This window comes from Littorina saxatilis, linkage group LG12 (genome assembly GCF_037325665.1).
Source record: "Littorina saxatilis isolate snail1 linkage group LG12, US_GU_Lsax_2.0, whole genome shotgun sequence".
In the NCBI taxonomy this organism is placed as follows: Eukaryota; Metazoa; Mollusca; class Gastropoda; order Littorinimorpha; family Littorinidae; genus Littorina; species Littorina saxatilis.
Window position 1 is genome coordinate 15,023,886 of NC_090256.1, and position 17,632 is coordinate 15,041,517.

The 17,632-nt window shown below is 50.0% G+C and overlaps 1 protein-coding gene across 2 annotated transcripts in view; it reads right to left on the reverse strand.

The window, feature by feature from the left end:
• Positions 1–233: 233 nt before the first annotated feature.
• The window catches only part of LOC138981322 (lysosomal acid phosphatase-like), a 37,046-nt gene continuing 19,647 nt past the window's right edge, over positions 234–17,632 (reverse strand). For both annotated transcript variants that reach the window (XM_070354201.1, XM_070354200.1), the window contains exons 10-12: positions 2,223–2,394; positions 1,737–1,856; positions 234–1,334 (exon numbers count right to left, since the gene is read on the reverse strand). In XM_070354201.1, the coding sequence (XP_070210302.1) occupies positions 1,159–1,334; positions 1,737–1,856; positions 2,223–2,394 (468 nt within the window). In that variant the 3' untranslated portion in view covers positions 234–1,158. The remainder of the gene's footprint in view (positions 1,335–1,736; positions 1,857–2,222; positions 2,395–17,632) is intronic.

Genomic DNA, 17,632 nt, shown 5'->3' on the forward strand with positions numbered 1-17,632 from the left:
GGTGCCTTTTTCAGAAATTAATTCATCAAAAAATTCCAAATGAGCACAGCAAGCAGTCGGGCTGTTGACTGTTGGTATGTGACCGAGTGGAGGGATGCCCTTTATCCCAAGTAAAAGCCTGACAAGAGACGATGAGGCTAACTATTTTCTCGAGGCTGAGTTAGCCTATAAAAACTCACCTGGTCAAAAATTCCAAGGCATCCCTTCTTTTCACGCCATGTTACATACATACACTTTTTGGCTCACGAAGTGTAGCCTATGCGATCGTAACTTTGTCTGTCTGTGCGTTTGTGCGTGCGTGTGTGTGTGCGTGTGTGCGTGTGTGTGTGTGTGTGTATGTCTGTGGTAGAAACTTTAACATTTCCGAGTCTATGTGTGAGTGGTTATCCAAGACTATGGATAAAGCTCGCATAAGATTACGTCACGGTCAAAAGTGTTTGACGTCAATTAATGCATCATGACGGCATGCCTCCCTGTAGTCTTTCTCTCTCGCGTGGTGTGTGTGGTCTCGGTCATTGTTTTTTTGAGCAGTCGTGTTCCTGTAAGTAGGCAACATGCAGACACAGACAGATCTAGATCTAGTGTCTCTCTTTCTTGCACAGTGTCACCTAAGCTGTGTGGGTGTGTATGTGTGACGGAATGATTGAGTTTGTGTTACTGTTTGTCTATTTCTTATGTGAGCTTTGAAGGCTTCGCCTCTTGTTTTTTTTTAAACCAGAGATGCTTGCTCTATTACCATTATCTAGGGGCAGGAATATCAACATTTCTGGGTACATGTATTCAAAGAAGTATAATTATGAGACAAGAATATATATATCCACTTAAAAGATCACAGCTAATAATGATATTCATGCACTCACTGGAATCACAGAGACAATGCTGGAAAGTTTAGAGATATGTGTAAATTTGTAACCACAAAAATAATCAGTGCACTTGTGGTACCTGTATGACTATCAATATTTACTGAATACGCAATTCATACACACACAGAGGCACGCACAAACACGCACACAGAGGCAACCATATGTACACACACTCCCTCTCGAGGCACATCGCCTTAAACTTTTTATCCACATTAGATAAAGAGCACACGTTTGCACACACACACACACACACACACAGACACACACACACACACAAGCCAACGTGAGTCTTGCGCTACAACTCATCAATGTGGTCGTCATCATCCTCGCTGTCAGAAAGAGGCTGAAGAAGCTGTCGATACTGGAAGTTGCTCTCGCGTCCATGCGCAGTCTGCCTTGTTCGCTTTAGTCGGTACAGCAAGAAGACCACCACCACCACGATCAACGCCACGGCCAGGATAGGTAAAACAGCTGTGGAAGAACAGAAAGATAGCTTTGAGTAATATGCTGAGAATATGGTGTGATATTTTGACTCAAACAGGCCCACTGAAGCTGTCTTCTTCGACACACCGGCATTGGTCTTGTATCATCAAAGTTTCCAGATACCATCATAATGATGAGTGGCGAGAAATGATGATTGTGTGTCTAATTGTGTTTTTCAAGCCCTGAGAGCTGTGAGCTCTTGGATCTTTAATGTACGCATGTGTGCACATTGGGTTGTTCGGACACCGAATAGAGTGCACGAAGTTGACCCTGTGAAAAATAAATCCCCAAACCTGGGATTCTAACCCACATACTTATCTCGTGTTTTTCAGTTGTCTCAAAGGGCTGAAAAACTCTGAATCAAAGCTGGCTATACTTTGTTTGACTCACTTTTTGTGACGGCATGGGAAGATTCGGCGACAGTACAGGCAGCTGGTCTATCAGCAGCTGACAGCATGTTGCCCCTCAGCAGGTCATGAAACTGTTGCAGTGGACACGCCGTTGCACATCCTGTGATGACATAGATATGCTGCAGTGATGCTCAATCAAAACAAACATTCGAGAAAAAAATAAGGGCAAACTGGAACGCAAGTGTTTTTTACATAGATTGCGTGTGTGTGTGTGCGCGAGTGTGTGTATCTATCTGTCTGTCTGTTTTAAAGAGAGAGAGAGAGAGAGAGAGAGAGAGAGAGAGAGAGAGAGAGAGAGAGAGAGAGAGAGAGAGAGAGTGAAAGAGGGAGAGAGAGGGACAGACGGACAAAACACACACACACACAAAGCCACCTTTTACTTCTAAACCCTTGAGCAGACAACCCTCAGCACAAACCGTCCAGCTGTGAAGTAAGCATCTCCTATGTACATTTCTCTCCCTCATACCTGTGATATTTTCCTTGAAGGGGGCGCCAGTTGTGTGGTTGTTAAAGAGAGTGGTGACGAAAAAGTTGCCCTCCTGTTGATGCAACTCCAAAGTGATGCTGGTGACATAAGGCGGCTGAAGGTTGTTGAATATTCCTAACGCTCGGCCCAACATGGCGATGTTGCTGTCATGCTGGAATACGTCGTCATCAGAAACAAGAATGGTAAGTTATTGGAACGTTTAATTAAAGGTACTGAACTTGTCAAATCGAAAATTTTATTGTAAATTTTCATTTAATAAATATACCTACCCGAATCACATGTAGCATTGACACAATCGGAGATGCTAGGTTCTGTACAGGCTAACCGTCTAAGGGAAGCAACCCCAACCACAAAAGTGTAAACGTAGCCATGGTAATGCCCATACACCCGGGGAGTTACCTCCCCTCGTGCATGCCATGTCACTACTGCTACTGAACACGTGGTTCCTATCATTCGACCTAAAGAATAAATTCTCCAAATCAAAAGCGGGGTTGGCGGGAGGGAATATACTATGTGATTCGGGTAGGTATATTTATTAAATGAAAATTTACAATAAAATTTTCGATTAAATTACATATTCCTACTCCGAATCACATGTAGCAGATTACAACAACAAGGCGGTGGGAAAGAAAAATCTAACTCACTCAAAAAACCTTGCCAAAAACCTGGACCGCTGCCAAAGAATCAGGGCGGTCCCAGTGGGAAAGAAAAACTAACCCACTCAAAAGCCCTTGCCAGGGCTGGCCCACTGCCAACAGGCAGTGAGGGAACCAAGGAAAGTCCTGATTGACAGCCGAGAAGTATCTCAGGCGAAAAGCGAAAGAGACAACCTCAGAGATCCAGAAAGCTGTGCTCAGCACTTCTTCCAATCTCCTAGCCGTAAAAAACAGCACAGGAATAGACCCAAGCCTTGGATAATAACCCTGGCGAGCCAAGGGAAAGACAAGCTTCCCCCCCCCCTTTTATTGGAAGGAAATGCTAATGTCCTGAGAAGATCCGTGCGTAAGGTTGTCCCCTCAACTGAGAAGGACGAACCCCCGCGGTGACCTTAAGACAACCATGCCAAAGTCTGCAAACCTTGGGATGTAGTAAAGCCCAAAAGGCTTGTGAGAAAGAAGTCAGCTCAAAATAAGAGTGACCAATCACAAATAGAAGGTCGCCAGTTATCCCCTACCAGTCCCTGCGAACGCAGGGAGAGAGGTAGCACCCGACAGCAGCCACTTACGACTGTGCGTAAGCTACCGGAAGTGAGGACCCACGGTGGTCAAAAACCGATGTGACTGGCAACCATAAACAAAATGGCTAAAAGCCAGAATGTTCCCAAAACAGTCTGCTTGAAGGTAATCGAGAGTGAATCAAAAACCGAAAGCAGAAAACCAAGACTGGTAAACGTAACCGTGAAGCCAGCCAGCCATAAGACTCCCGAAACCAGAGTTCTCAGGGAAAAAACAGGCAGTTAACTTCCTAGCCAAATCAAGAGCCTACCTGAGTTTGGCCAGAAAACCCAGAGCGCGTCTGTCCCTGTCTGAAGACAGAGTCCAACGCGGAGAAAAACGGACAACCGCCCTAGACAAAGTTGCCTTTTTGTAGCCGGGTGACTGTAAGGAAACCCGACCCAACAGACGTCATCCTGACTCGCCTCATACTAAGATGAGGAAGAAGAGAGGAAAGGCCCAAGACTGAAGTCACAGGAACCGAACCTTAGCTAAACCTCTGCCCGAAGGAGAAGAGTAGCCAAAACCTGAGAGAGAGGAGGAAAGCCACAAAGAACTACTCCTCAACATCCATTGTCCAAGACAATACCCCCTCAGGAAAACCTGAATGTTACTTCCGAGGCCAACTCAAGCGTACCTTAAGTTCGGACGAAACACCAGAACGCGTCTGATCACTAGAGAAAGACAGAGTCCGACTCGATGAAAGACAACAAGGACCAAAGTCCAAACGTTTGTGGCCAAACAGGGGTAACCTGAAGCCAGAGAACCCCACAAGCCACAAGAAACGGGAAGGCAACAACCACCATCGCCGCAACGTGGAATGGCTGTTGCCCGGCCAAGGCTGCCTATTGGCTGCCAGCTTAGCTTAACCAGAGGAATGAGCATGCTTTTGCTAAGCATGTTTCTGAGTATGCTAGCCTTACCTTCCTTCAACCCTTGTAAAGCAGTCAGAGACCTGGTGATCTCTATTCGACTGAATCTCTACTGCAGGCAAAGTTTAAGCGACTCTCTTTGACTGTTCAGGGAACTGAGAAAGCGAAAGAAACGAGTCCCTCCGACACCCGCCGTACGAGCGTAGTGAAGGAAGGGCAGCCTCATCTGCTCCATGCTCACCCTAGCAAGGGCTGGCCAACAGAGTAGAGAAAGGAGGCAAGTTCCAAAGGCTGAATAAGCAAGAAGGAACAAAAGGTGAAGCCCGTGTAGCCGAAGCCAGCCAAGGCTGAGCATGTTCCGGAACTGAACCATAGTAGAAACAGCGGCAGAACCAAAACAGTAGAGATACCACCTTCGGGAGGAGATGGCCTAGCCAAAACCTCAAACCGTGGTACCTACAAAAGGTGACTAAGGAACCGGAAGTAGGAAAACATCCTATCTTCCCGGAACGGAAGTCCGACATCGACAACAAAGTCAACCAACAAGGAAGCCACCAATGTCGATGCACCCAAGGGAAATCCTGAGCCGAAGCTTGAGCTTCGACGGAAATCCAGAACGTGTTCGATTGCTGACTAAAGACTGAGAACCAGAATAGCTCAGCTACGAACGCAAACCGAAGTCACAGCTGCTGGTGGTAAACTGATGAATGAGAAGACCGGAAACCGGAAAACCATCCAACCGGAAAAAGACCTGACTCATCCCCCTACTGACGGTCGAGAATAGGGGAAACGTCCAGGGCCACCTGAACTGAATAGGCAGTAAACGCAACACCCAACAGGTAAAGTGAAGACTGCCCCGGCTGAGGCTGAAAGCCTAAATGCCCGTAGGCCAGCCGCTGTTCCTCACCCACCGACCTCCGGAGGAGTGTCAGGAAGAGGAGAAGTGTATCCGAACAGAGCCGGAAATGCAGCAGACAAAACCGCAAAAAAACGGAAGCGAAAGTTGCATAGAGTAGACTGAGGCCGGAAGCCCAAGCGCCCGTAGGCCAGTCCTCTGTCAACTCCAGTCAAAACAGCAACGTGTACTTGAAATGGAGGACTTATGCTTCCAGTAAAACCGGAAACACCACGCCGACAACGGCTTCTGCACTTGTGAAACACAAATGCCCACGACGGAACAAGAGTGAGACAGGACAGAAGAGGACTGGGGCCGGAACCCGAACGCCCGTAGGCCAGTCCTCGATCAACCCCAGACAAGCCACTACGTGCGCTTGTGATGGAGGACCTATGCTTCCAGACAGGAAGTGTAGGAGGCCGAAACCCCGTCGGGAAAACCTTCGACGTGACCTCTGCCGCAGCTTAGAGGACAGCGTTAAGCCTTTTTCCCAATAACCAGCACATGTGGAATCGCTGACGACAGACTGAATGTCCGACACAACCGGCGAAAAAACCGAAGTCCACGTACTGGTGGAAGGCCGGTGAAACGGCATAACCGGAAAACCGGAAATCCGTCCCCCCCGACGTCGTCCTAACTCATGCCTCGAACAGGCTAAGAGAGAGAAGACGGCAAGTCTGCAGCCGCAGGAACCGGAACGGCAGTCGACGCGACAACCGAAGGTTGAAACGCTGACTACATCGGCCAGGGCTGAGACAACACCTGCCCGAAGGGCTGGCGTTGCTCCTCAGCTACCTACATCCGGGAGGAAGTGGAAGCGAAAGGAGCAGTAAATCCGGGCGGAGCCGGAAAGCACAAGACGAGACCGCGAAAAGCGGAAGCGCCGAATGCGAGGACGGAGGCCAGAAGCCCGAATGCCCTAAAGGCAACGTCCGGTCAACCCCGGAAACGACCACAGCGGGTGCGTACGTCAGAGGACCTATGCTTCCAGCGAGTGCCGGAAGCGCAGCGCCATAAACGGCTACCGCCATTGCTCGGCCACACAATGGTCTTCAAGGAAGCCAGGGTGTGACTGAACAGAGGACGAATGCCCGGGGGGCAACGTCCGGTCAACTCCGGAAACGACCACAGCGGGTGCGTACGTCAGAGGACCTATGCTTCCAGCGAGTGCCGGAAGCGCAGCGCCGGAAACGGCTACCGCCACTGCTCCGCCACACAATGGTCCTCAAGGAAACCAGGGTGCGACTGAACAGAGGACGAATGCCCGGGGGGCAACGTCCGGTCAACCCCGGAAACGACCACAGCGGGTGCGCACATCGGGGGACCTGGTCAACCCCGGAAACGACCACAGCGGGTGCGTACATCGGGGGACCTATGCTTCCGGCGAGTGCCGGAAGCGCAGCAGTCGGAAACGGCTAGACAACTCCGGAAACGACCCCAGCGGGTGCGTACGTCGGAGAAGTAGCCGGAACCAACTGCCGCCATTGCTCAGCCACACAATGGTCTTCAGTGAAGCCAGGGTGCGACTGAACAGAGGACGAATGCCCGGGGGGCAACGTCCGGTCAACCCCGGAAACGACCACAGCGGGTGCGCACATCGGGGGACCTGGTCAACCCCGGAAACGACCACAGCGGGTGCGTACATCGGGGGACCTATGCTTCCGGCGAGTGCCGGAAGCGCAGCAGTCGGAAACGGCTAGACAAATCCGGAAACGACCCCAGCGGGTGCGTGCGTCGGAGAAGTAGCCGGAACCAACTGCCGCCATTGCTCAGCCACACAATGGTCTTCAGTGAAGCCAGGGTGCGACTGAACAGGGGTTTGCGGGTCGTGAACCCGCCGAAAAGAGCTGTGTCCCAGCAGGGACTGTCCGACGGCCTCACGAGGGCCTGTGGACCAGCTCGACTTACTTGAATCGCCAACCACAGCGGTAGAAGACGAAGAAGCAAAACATCCGCCCTAGACAACGTCTCGGCCGGAAGCGTCAAAGAAGCCAACAAGGTGACGTCGCCCACAGACAGCGGGACCAACGGAAGACGCAGGCTTGGAACGCGAACATTTCTTCACAAAGATAACTCAAACACCTGATCTGCTAACGGCAGAGAAGGCGAGGAGAAGAAACAGGACGTACAACAGTATATGACTGCCCCACAAAGTGTTTGTTCGAGGCAGAAAGAGTAACGAACAAAACATAACAAACATGTTAAATTCGAAACCACGACAAGTCCTACGGACTGGTAGATACCTGCTAAAGCCTAGCCAAGAAACTGTCAGCGACGCTGATACACAAAATGGCGGCCAAGCGATAAGTTACTGGACAAAATTTAGAAGTCCAAAACGGACGAAAATTAAGCAATAACAAAAATTCCTGTCAAAGTAATGACGAAATATGAAATGGCTTACCAACTAACAAAGCAGAAGGCAAAAACGCAGGTAAAGTAAGGAGAACCTCACCATAACATAGGCCTAGCCACCGAAATAAGCTGTCAGGAAAGCTGAGCAACCGAAAGTGGCGGCCACAAGATAAGTTACTGAAACGCATTTAGGAGTCCAAACGGACAAAAAATTCAGCAACTATAGATAAATTCCTGTCAAACTAAAGACAAGAAGGAACAAGCTTACCAACTAAACAAAGCAGCAAGCAAGTAAGAAGGTAAAAATACGTTTACCTCCAAAATACATCGGCCTAGCCACAAAAACTGTCAACTCATGCTGACAACAAAAATGGCGGCCAACAGTAGTCACTGAAATATCACAGGTCCAAACACGGACGAAAATCAGCAACTACAACAAATTTCCTGTCAAAATAATGACCAAAATGGAAAGAGCTCACCAACTACGAAGCAGGAGGCAAGATAGACGGTAACGTGGCCGGTGGGTGTCAAAACAACACCAACAGCGCAGCCACAGGGGAGCCCAAAAATACAACAACCTGCTCCCTCGAAAGCTGTAAGGTCGAATGATAGGAACCACGTGTTCAGTAGCAGTAGTGACATGGCATGCACGAGGGGAGGTAACTCCCCGGGTGTATGGGCATTACCATGGCTACGTTTACACTTTTGTGGTTGGGGTTGCTTCCCTTAGACGGTTAGCCTGTACAGAACCTAGCATCTCCGATTGTGTCAATGCTACATGTGATTCGGAGTAGGAATATGTAATTTAATCCAGGTGCATGGAGCCCCTGGGGCTTTTAGTCATACCTCAGGCAGCTATCCGTTAGAAGAACTACCAAGTTTCATTGACTTGCACCCAAAGAGTCAAGAATTGCGATTTTTTTACGAATTAATTTCGTACTCGGACCCGGCTGGTCTTGGCCTATTTTTGGATCTAAATTTAGATCAGGTAGATCACCACATCATGCACAAAAAGACACGTCACTAAGCAAACTATGTCAGACGTCATCATGAGTTTGTGTAAAACAAAATGGAGGCCGGAATCACTCAGTTGAATCGAACTCCGACCAAACACCACGTAATAACTAGGTTAATTTATGCACTCGCGTGAACAAGAAACTGTCGAGCTTCACATAATGTCGTCGTTGGGTAGTTTTGGGTTTGTTTTACTACCATAGGAGGATTTTTGAACTGTAAATGCACTCAGTTGCAACAAAAACGCAAAACGAAGGCTGTGAGCTGCACTGTGCCTTTAACAAAACAAAACAATCACAAGTACATCGACCCAATATACGTTATTTGTAATTTTGACAAAAATATAACAATTTACACAGATCAATACAGTCAGTGTTTCTCCAACTGTCGAGATCTGTGTAAAATGTCATATTTTGGTCAAAAATACAAATAAAATTTATGTATTACCGGTAATCGATTTTAGTTAGAATTCCTACTTTTTACGATTGAACGCACACAAACATGCAGTCTTTCGTAGTCTCCGCTACCTGCTAGTGCTAAATTGAAAATTTTAAAAGTAAATTTTCATTTGATTAATATACTTACCCGAATCACATATAGCATTGACACAGTCTGAGATGCTAAGGTCTGAAAACGCTTACCCGTCTAACATTTTTAAAGGGAAGCAACCCCATCACCAAAAGAGCTAAAAATAGCCATGGTAATGAGCACATACTCTGTGAGTTACCTCCCATTGGTGTGTACTACGTCACTACCTCTATCACCACGTGGCTACAATCATACGTCTTTAAAGCAACTAAAAAACCATATGCGGGGCAGGTGGGAGGGCATAAACTATGTGATTCGGGTAAGTATATTAATCAAATGAAAATTTACTTTTAAAATTTTCGATTAAATTACATATTCTTACTCCGAATCACATATAGCAGATAGCTTCAACAAGGCGGTGGGAAAGTAAAAAAAAAAAATTTCAAACTCACTCTCAAATCCTTGCCAGAAACTGGCCAGCTGCAATCAATGCAGGAAGTCCACGAGAGCCATCCTGACGGACAGCCGAAACGTCCCGAAGATAATAGTTAATAAAAACATCTTCAGAGTGCCAAAATGCTGTGGACAGCACCTCTTCTAGCCTCTTAGAGCGCAAGACAGCTAAAGATGATGCCCAAGCCCTTGTCTCATGGGCTCGGGCCGAGTCCAGGGGAATGGCAGGCTGCGCCCCCCCTTTGTTCAAGTGGCTCCACCCATAAGCTTGTCTGATGAGGGAAGACACCCACCGGGCCAACGTTACCTTAGAGATGTCTTTTTCTCTTGCTGTGTTGAGCGAGATGAATAAGAGCTTCTGTGAGCTAGACCTGACCGGCTGAGTGCGAGCAAGGTAAAAACCAAGGGCACGAACTGGGCAATTAACCAAGTCTGGATCCGCAGGAGCCAAAACGTTGGTAAGGGGCTTGACCAGAATCAGAGGAGAGGCTTGTTCCGGAGCTTGATTCTTTGCCAGAAACTCCGAGCGAAATCGCAAAGAGACTGAGCCGTCCGACTCATACGAGATATCCTCTGGAATTCCAGAGAGGGCATGAATTTCACTACCTCTATGGGCTGTTGCTAACAGTAACAGAAAAAGAGTTTTCCGTGTCAGATTGGAAAGGCTAGCGTCGCTCAAAGGTTTGAATTCGGCTGAACGCAAGAATTCCAACACGAGGAAAAGATCCCACTTAGGAGTGGGAGAGCGAGATCTAGCCTCCTTAAGGGACGCGCCCTTAATGACTGCTGCAATGACTCCGCTGACGCTAATGGAACGTCCAATCTGTTTGAGAGTAGCTGAGATAGCTGATCTCCGTACCTTCAGAGAGGAAGTGGAAGCCCCCTGGGAGGACAAGAAGGAAAGATGGTTGGCAACTTGCATGGGGCGAGGAGCAACCGAGTTCAATCCACGAGCAGAACACCAGGCGGCCCAGGCCCTCCAGTGTGACGCATAAACAGACGAAGTAGACGCTCTGTGTGAGCGACCGACTAAGTCCATTGTCAATTCTGATGCTCCAGCACGCATCAGTGAGTCCAGAACAACCTCCACACGTGAAGCTTGAGCAACTGGGAACGCCTGTTCGGGGCTGCACCAGCTCCCCTCTCACTTGTGAGAGAGGAATGGGAGGACCGTGAGCGAGCCTGAGCAGGTCCGGGAACCAGGCCTGCGATGGCCAAAGGGGGGCAACGCACAGAAGGGCCGGCCACTCCAACTCCGCCTTTCTGATTACTCTGCTGAGTAACGGAAACGGCGGGAAGGCGTACGCCTCCAGACCCGTCCAGGGAAAGTCCAAAGCGTTTGTCTGCCATGCCTGAGGATCCGGGAACGGCGAGACGAACACCGGAAGCCTCTTGTGGCAAAAAGGTCTACCAGAGGCTTTTGGACCTGGGCCCAAAGGCGAAGCAGTGCCCCGTGAGTGATCGTCCACTCCGACTGAAGCACCCTGTCGGAGCGACTGAGCGCGTCCGCCAGAGTGTTCAGGCTCCCTGGAAGGTACCTGGCTGAGATCGTGATATGGTGTTGCGAACACCACTTCAAGAGAGACGGGGACCGCGAACCTCCCTGCTTGTTGAGATAAGCAGCCACTGTCATGTTGTCTGTAAACAGACGAACATGCTTGGCATGAAGGGAGGGAAGAAACTCGACCAGAGCTAGAGCCACAGCTTCTAGCTCTAGCAAGTTGATGTGCCACAGGCTCTGTTCCGCCGACCACAGACCTGACGTTGTACGTAGGTCCGTGTGTGCCCCCCACCCCAGCAAGGACGCATCCGTGAAGAGGTCCATGTCTGGGGGAGGCAAGGCAATCGGCACTCCTCTGCAGACCCATTCCGTGTCTAACCACTGAAGGGTCGTGGACTGAAACCATCCCTGAAGAGGGACAAGGGCGTTCCAGTCCACCCGAGGAGAGTCCACATACGGTTTCAGTGCCAACTGAAAAGGCCGTTTGTGGACCCTGCCCAGAGGAACCAAGAGAGCCATGGACTCCATCTGCCCCAAGATGGAGGCGAGCGTCCGGAGGGAAGCCCTCAGGAGGCAAAGTGGAGCGAATGAGAGCTTGGAGCTTGTCCACCCTCCTCTGGGAGGGTTGGACAGTCCAAGAGACCGTGTCGAAAGACATACCTAGATAGGTGAATGTCTGGGACAGAATCAACTCCGACTTTGACTCTCGAAGAACCGACTGGGTATGCTGCGAGCAGCCTGTCTGGGATTGGTTCAAAATGAGCCAATCGTCCAGATACACCCGCAGTCGAATACCCTGCGACCGCACCAGTGCACAGAACTGTCTCACCACCATGATAAAAATCCACGGAGCGAGAGACAGCCCGAAGGGAAGTGCACGGAACTGGTAGATCTGATCGCCCCATCGGAAACGAAGCCATTTCCGGTCGGCCGGATGCATAAGAATGTGGAAATATGCATCCGTCAGATCAATCGAGGTCGCCCAGTCTTCTGGACGGAGAGAGTCTCTAACCAAGGCTGGCGTCTCCATTTTAAATTTTTATCTCTCTCAAGAAAGAAATCCAAAACAGGACGCCATGCTCCTGAAGCCTTGGGAACTGCGAAAAGACGCCCGTAAAACCCCAGGGAGCTGTGATCTAGGACCCTCTCCACCGCGCCCTTCTGTACCAGGGAGGCAATTTCCGCCTGAAGAACAGACCTTGCTTCCTGTGAGAAGGGGGGCTTGAAGACCGGCGGAGGCAGGGAAAGAGGTGCCTTTTCCTCCTGCCAGAGCAGTCGGAAGCCCGACCTCACCACTCCCACAATCCATTGGCTGTTTACAGAGACCATCCAATGCGAAAGTGCCCGGGAGGGGCCTCCCGCCATCACCAAGGTGGAAAGCGGAAGGGGGGTGAGATCGGGAGCACTTCATTGGGGGTGGGGCTTGCTGCTAGAGCCGCCCCGCCCCCTTCCCGAAGCAGTTCTTTTCTTCGAACCACGAGAAACCTGAGCTTGCCGTTTGGATGCAGGTTTGGGATGAGCAGAGGACTGAGCCTGCTTTTGCAGAGTAGGCTTGCTCTGTTTGATCCCCTGCAGAGTAAAGTCAGAGAACTGTTGGTCCTTATTTGACTGGATCTCCTTGTGTCGAGCGTCAAGCGCCAAATGACCAAAGAGAGACCCCTCTGCGACCGGAGACACTCTCAACGTGTCTCTGGTAACCTGATCCGTAAACTGCGAGTGCAAGAGGAACAAATCCCTCCTGCACATGACTGCGTGAGCATAGTGCAGGGAGGATAGTCGCATCTGCTCTTCATTCACCCTAGCAAGGGCTGCAAGAAGAGAAGAGACATCATCTGCTCTTCATTCACCCTAGCAAGGGCTGCAAGAAGAGAAGAGACATCATCGGCATCCTGATCCTCACTGAGTGTGAACGGATCAAGACTCTCGGTCAGCGACCGAGAAAGCGTCCTGATGATCGTTTCAGAAATGGATGCTAGCTCCAGGAGCTGACGTCCTTTCTCCTCTGACGCGAGAAGGGTGTGTTCTGTTACCGTCACACCCGAATCACGCTTCAATGGTTTGACCAAAAGAGGAAGCAATTCCTGCGACACCTGTAAAGTTGTGCGCGGAAGAGCGAAGGACGAAAGCAAGTTCCGACCGGATCTGTTCAAGTTGAACTTCCTATGCCCCGAAGGAACAAAGGTAGAGGCTTGAGACTCCGAAGCTAGCCAAGGCTGAGCCTGTTCCGGAACTGGCCCATAAGGAACCAGAAGAGGAACAGGGACAGAGGGAATACCACTTCCGGGTTGTGATGGCTTAGCCAAAACATGCGCAAGGTGGTAAGCCACCGAAGGGGACTCTTCGAACCGGAAGCAGGAATCTTCCTCCTTCGCGGGACGAAAGTCAGACATAGCTGAAGGGGCAACCGAAGCGGAAGCCGACATAGCTGAAGGGGCAACCGAAGCGGAAGCCGACAAAGCTAATGCACCTTCCGGAAAATAACGGGATGTCACCTCCGCCACAGCTTCAAGTGCAGCCTTGAGCCTAGACGGGAATCCCGACCGTGTCTCCTCACTAGCAACAGACTGACCGAGCGAAGGACACTGACCGAAGTCACAGTCGCCGGTGGCGGAAGGGTGTGCCGGATAAACAGAAACCGGAAACCCGTGTACCCGGAAATCATCTTGACTCATCCCTTGACTGACATGAGAGGAAGGGTAAGTCGAGCGACCATCCGAAGCTACCGGAACTGAATAGGCGGAAGCCACCCCTCCTACAGGGTGAAGCAACGACTGCCCCGGCCGAGGCACTGCATGCCCGAAAGCCGGCCGCTGTTGCTCCCTCACCGGCATCCGCCCGGAAGTGCCAGGAAGAGAAACAGCGTATCCGTCCGAAGCCGGAAATGCAACCGACGAAGCCGCACAATGCGGAAACGAGGGCTGCGTAGACTGAGGCCAGAAGCCATAAAGCCCGGAGGCCAGTCTCCGGTCAACCCCAGCACCGACCTCGGAGTGAACGAGTGTTGGGGGACCTATGCTTCCGGTGGGAACCGGAAGAGCAGCAGCTGAGAACGGCTGCCGCCCTTGTTCTGAAACGCCCGAGCACGCGTAGAGCATGCAAGTTGTGAAAATGCCCCAGAGAACTGTCTCCCAAAAGGGAGTGTCCGGTCGCCTCACGAGGGCTGTTGGACCAGTTCAACTTACCGGCAGTGCCGCCCGGGGCGGCAGAAACCGAAAAGACAAGAAACTGCTCCCTGGAACCGGAAGCCAAAGGCGCCGACAAAGAAGCCAAGGACCGCACATCCCCCACGGACGGAGGAAGCACGACGCTAGTGGATGGCGTGGAACGCTGCATCTCCTCTTTAACCATGCTACGAATCTCTGGAACCAAAGATTTAAGAAGAGAAGACACCAGAGCACCCTGCTCCGATGCCAACACAGAGGGAGAGGCAGAAACAAAAGAAGTGTCCGGCTGAGAGCTAGACGCAAGTGCGCTAGGAGCAGAAATAGGCACAGTCATAACCGTGTTGCGAGCTTCATCAGAAACAACAACTATCACTGGTGGTTTGGAAGAAGAAGACGACTTAGGCTTAACTTTGCCCTTAACGTCGGCTTTACCCCGCTTTTTATCCGAGTCAGCCATGCTGACCAACAACAAAAATGGCGTCAACCCACAAAAGTTACTGAAAAACACAAGTCCAAAATGGACAGAAATTCAGCAACTACAACGCAAACATTCCTGTCCAGGGGCGGATCAGTTGCTTTGTAAGGGGGATCGGGGGTGCACTTTGAATCGAAAGTGAATGTGATGGGCGCAAAGCGCCCGAATTTGCTAGGGGGGTCCGGGGGCATGCTCCCCCGGAAAAAAATTTGGCTCAAAGAAGCAAAATGGTGCCATCTGGTGCCATTTGAACTTATAAATGGTCATAGAATCAGCTTTCCAATTTTTTATTTATTTTTTTTGCTGGATGGGGGGTGCACGTGCACCCTGTGCACACCCCCCTCGTCCGCCCCTGCTGTCAATAAAACGACAAAAGGAACGAGCTCACCAACTACAGAAGCCAGCAAGCAAAGTAGACGGGTAACGTGGCCGGCAGGTGTCAACCAACACAAGAGTCAACCACGGGAGCGCAAAAATCAAACGACCTTCTCTCAAGAGGCTGAAAAAGTCGTATGATTGTTGCCACGTGGTGATAGAGGTAGTGAGGTAACTCACAGAGTATGTGCTCATTACCATGGCTATTTTTAGCTCTTTTGGTGATGGAGTTGCTTCCCTTTGAAAATGTTAGACGGGTAAGCGTTTTCAGACCTTAGCATCTCAGACTGTGTCAATGCTATACTGTTCAAAAAAAGAAACGCATAGTTGCTACTTGCCAAATTTGTTTTATTTTTCGAAAAAATTAACAGAAAATCCAATATTTAGATTATTTGTTTGAAATTTGGTATGGACACAGTTGAATGCACACACAGTTCATTTGCATCTTCAAATCAATCAGTCAATCAATACGATTGGGTGCCGAGGCTGTCAAGTCAGTAGGGGGTGTGACTGCCTTGAGCAGCAACAACTGCCCGGCACCTTCTGGGCATGGACTGGATCAGATGCCGGATATCTTGCTGTGGGATGGTGTCCCACTCCTCCTGAAGTGCCTGCAATAGATCGCGGTGATTTGCCGGCGCTTCTTCTCGCCTGCGCACACGTCTGTCCAATTCATCCCAGAGGTGTTCTATCGGGTTCATGTCTGGCGACATGGATGGCCAGGGAAGCACCTGGACATGGTGGTCGGTGAGGAACTGGGTGGTGAGTCGTGCTGTGTGCGGGCGAGCGTTGTCCTGCTGGAATATGGCATCCTGGTCAGCCAGAAGAGGAAGGGCGTGTGGGTGCAGAATTTCCTCCACGTATCGCTGGGCAGTTATGCGCCCTTGGACGTGCACCAGGGTGCTCCTTCCAGCGGTATTGATCGCCCCCCACACTATGACGCCTCCACCACCATGAACGGGTGCCTCATCCACACAGTTGGGCGCGTAACGTTCGTTTACTCTCCGGTAGACCCTCCTCCGACCATCATGTCGCTGGAGCAGGAAGTAGGACTCGTCGCTGAACCACACGTGTCTTCAGTGATTCCGGACGGTCCAGCAAAGGTGCTGGTTGCCCCACTGCACTCGGTTCTGGCGATGGCGGCGGGTGAGGACAGCTCCTCTGTGAGGTCTGCGAGCTCTCAAACCAGCTTCATGCAGGCGGTTCCGCACGGTCTGGTCCGATAATCGGTGTGGCCCGGGGAGAGCCTGGACAGAAGATGAGGCCGACAGGAAACGATTCCGGAGGTGGCGGAGCCGTATGAAGCGGTCGTGAGCAGCAGTTGTCGCCCTTGGTCTTCCCGCTCGTGGCAAGTCAGCAACGGAGCCAGTGGCTTGAAACCTGACCCACAGTCTACTGATGGTGCTCTGGGACACGTGGAAGTGCCTGGCGATTGCACTTTGACTTTGGCCTGCTTGTAAACGACCCAATGCAATTTGGCGGTCTTCTCTGCTCAATCGGGCCATCTTTCGTCGCTGAATTGTCGTCTGATTTCTTTGTGGCGAACAATCCGCTTTTATGGGTTTTGGAAGACATGGTGAGAGCTCAATATTCCCCGAGTTTCACGAGATTACACTCAAGCATGACGAGTGGTCATGCCAAATGAGCAATTTTGACATTGTAGCCACTGATAACGCATGCGTCACGTGCAGAGCTCACTTGTGGCAATGGACGAAAGGTCGACGACCAGATAAACATTTTCTGCAGTTTGGTGGATATCCTTGTAGCCATATAACTAAATTAACCAAATATTACAAGCTATGCGTTTCTTTTTTTGAACAGTATATATGTGATTCGGAGTAAGAATATGTAATTTAATATGATTTTTTGTCGGACTAATGTCACATGGCTCAAATAAGGGAAATCCAATGTTGAATCAATACATTGGTCTATAATGGGACAGATAGACAGACAAACACTAATGGTACAGATAGACAGACAAACACTAATGGGACAGATAGACAAACACTAATGGGACAGATAGACAAACACTAATGGTACAGATAGACAGACAAACACTAATGGGACAGATAGACAGACAAACACTAATGGTACAGATAGACAGACAAACACTAATGGGACAGATAGACAAACACTAATGGTACAGATAGACAGACAAACACTAATGGGACAGATAGACAGACAAACACTAATGGGACAGATAGACAAACACTAATGGTACAGATAGACAGACAAACACTAATGGGACAGATAGACAAACACTAATGGTACAGATAGACAGACAAACACTAATGGTACAGATAGACAGACAAACACTAATGGTACAGATAGACAGACAAACACTAATGGTACAGATAGACAGACAAACACTAATGGCACAGACAGACAGACAAACACTAATGGGACAGATAGACAGACAAACACTAATGGTACAGATAGACAAACACTAATGGGACAGATAGACAAACACTAATGGGACAGACAGACAAACACTAATGGGACAGATAGACAAACACTAATGGGTCAGATAGACAAACACTAATGGG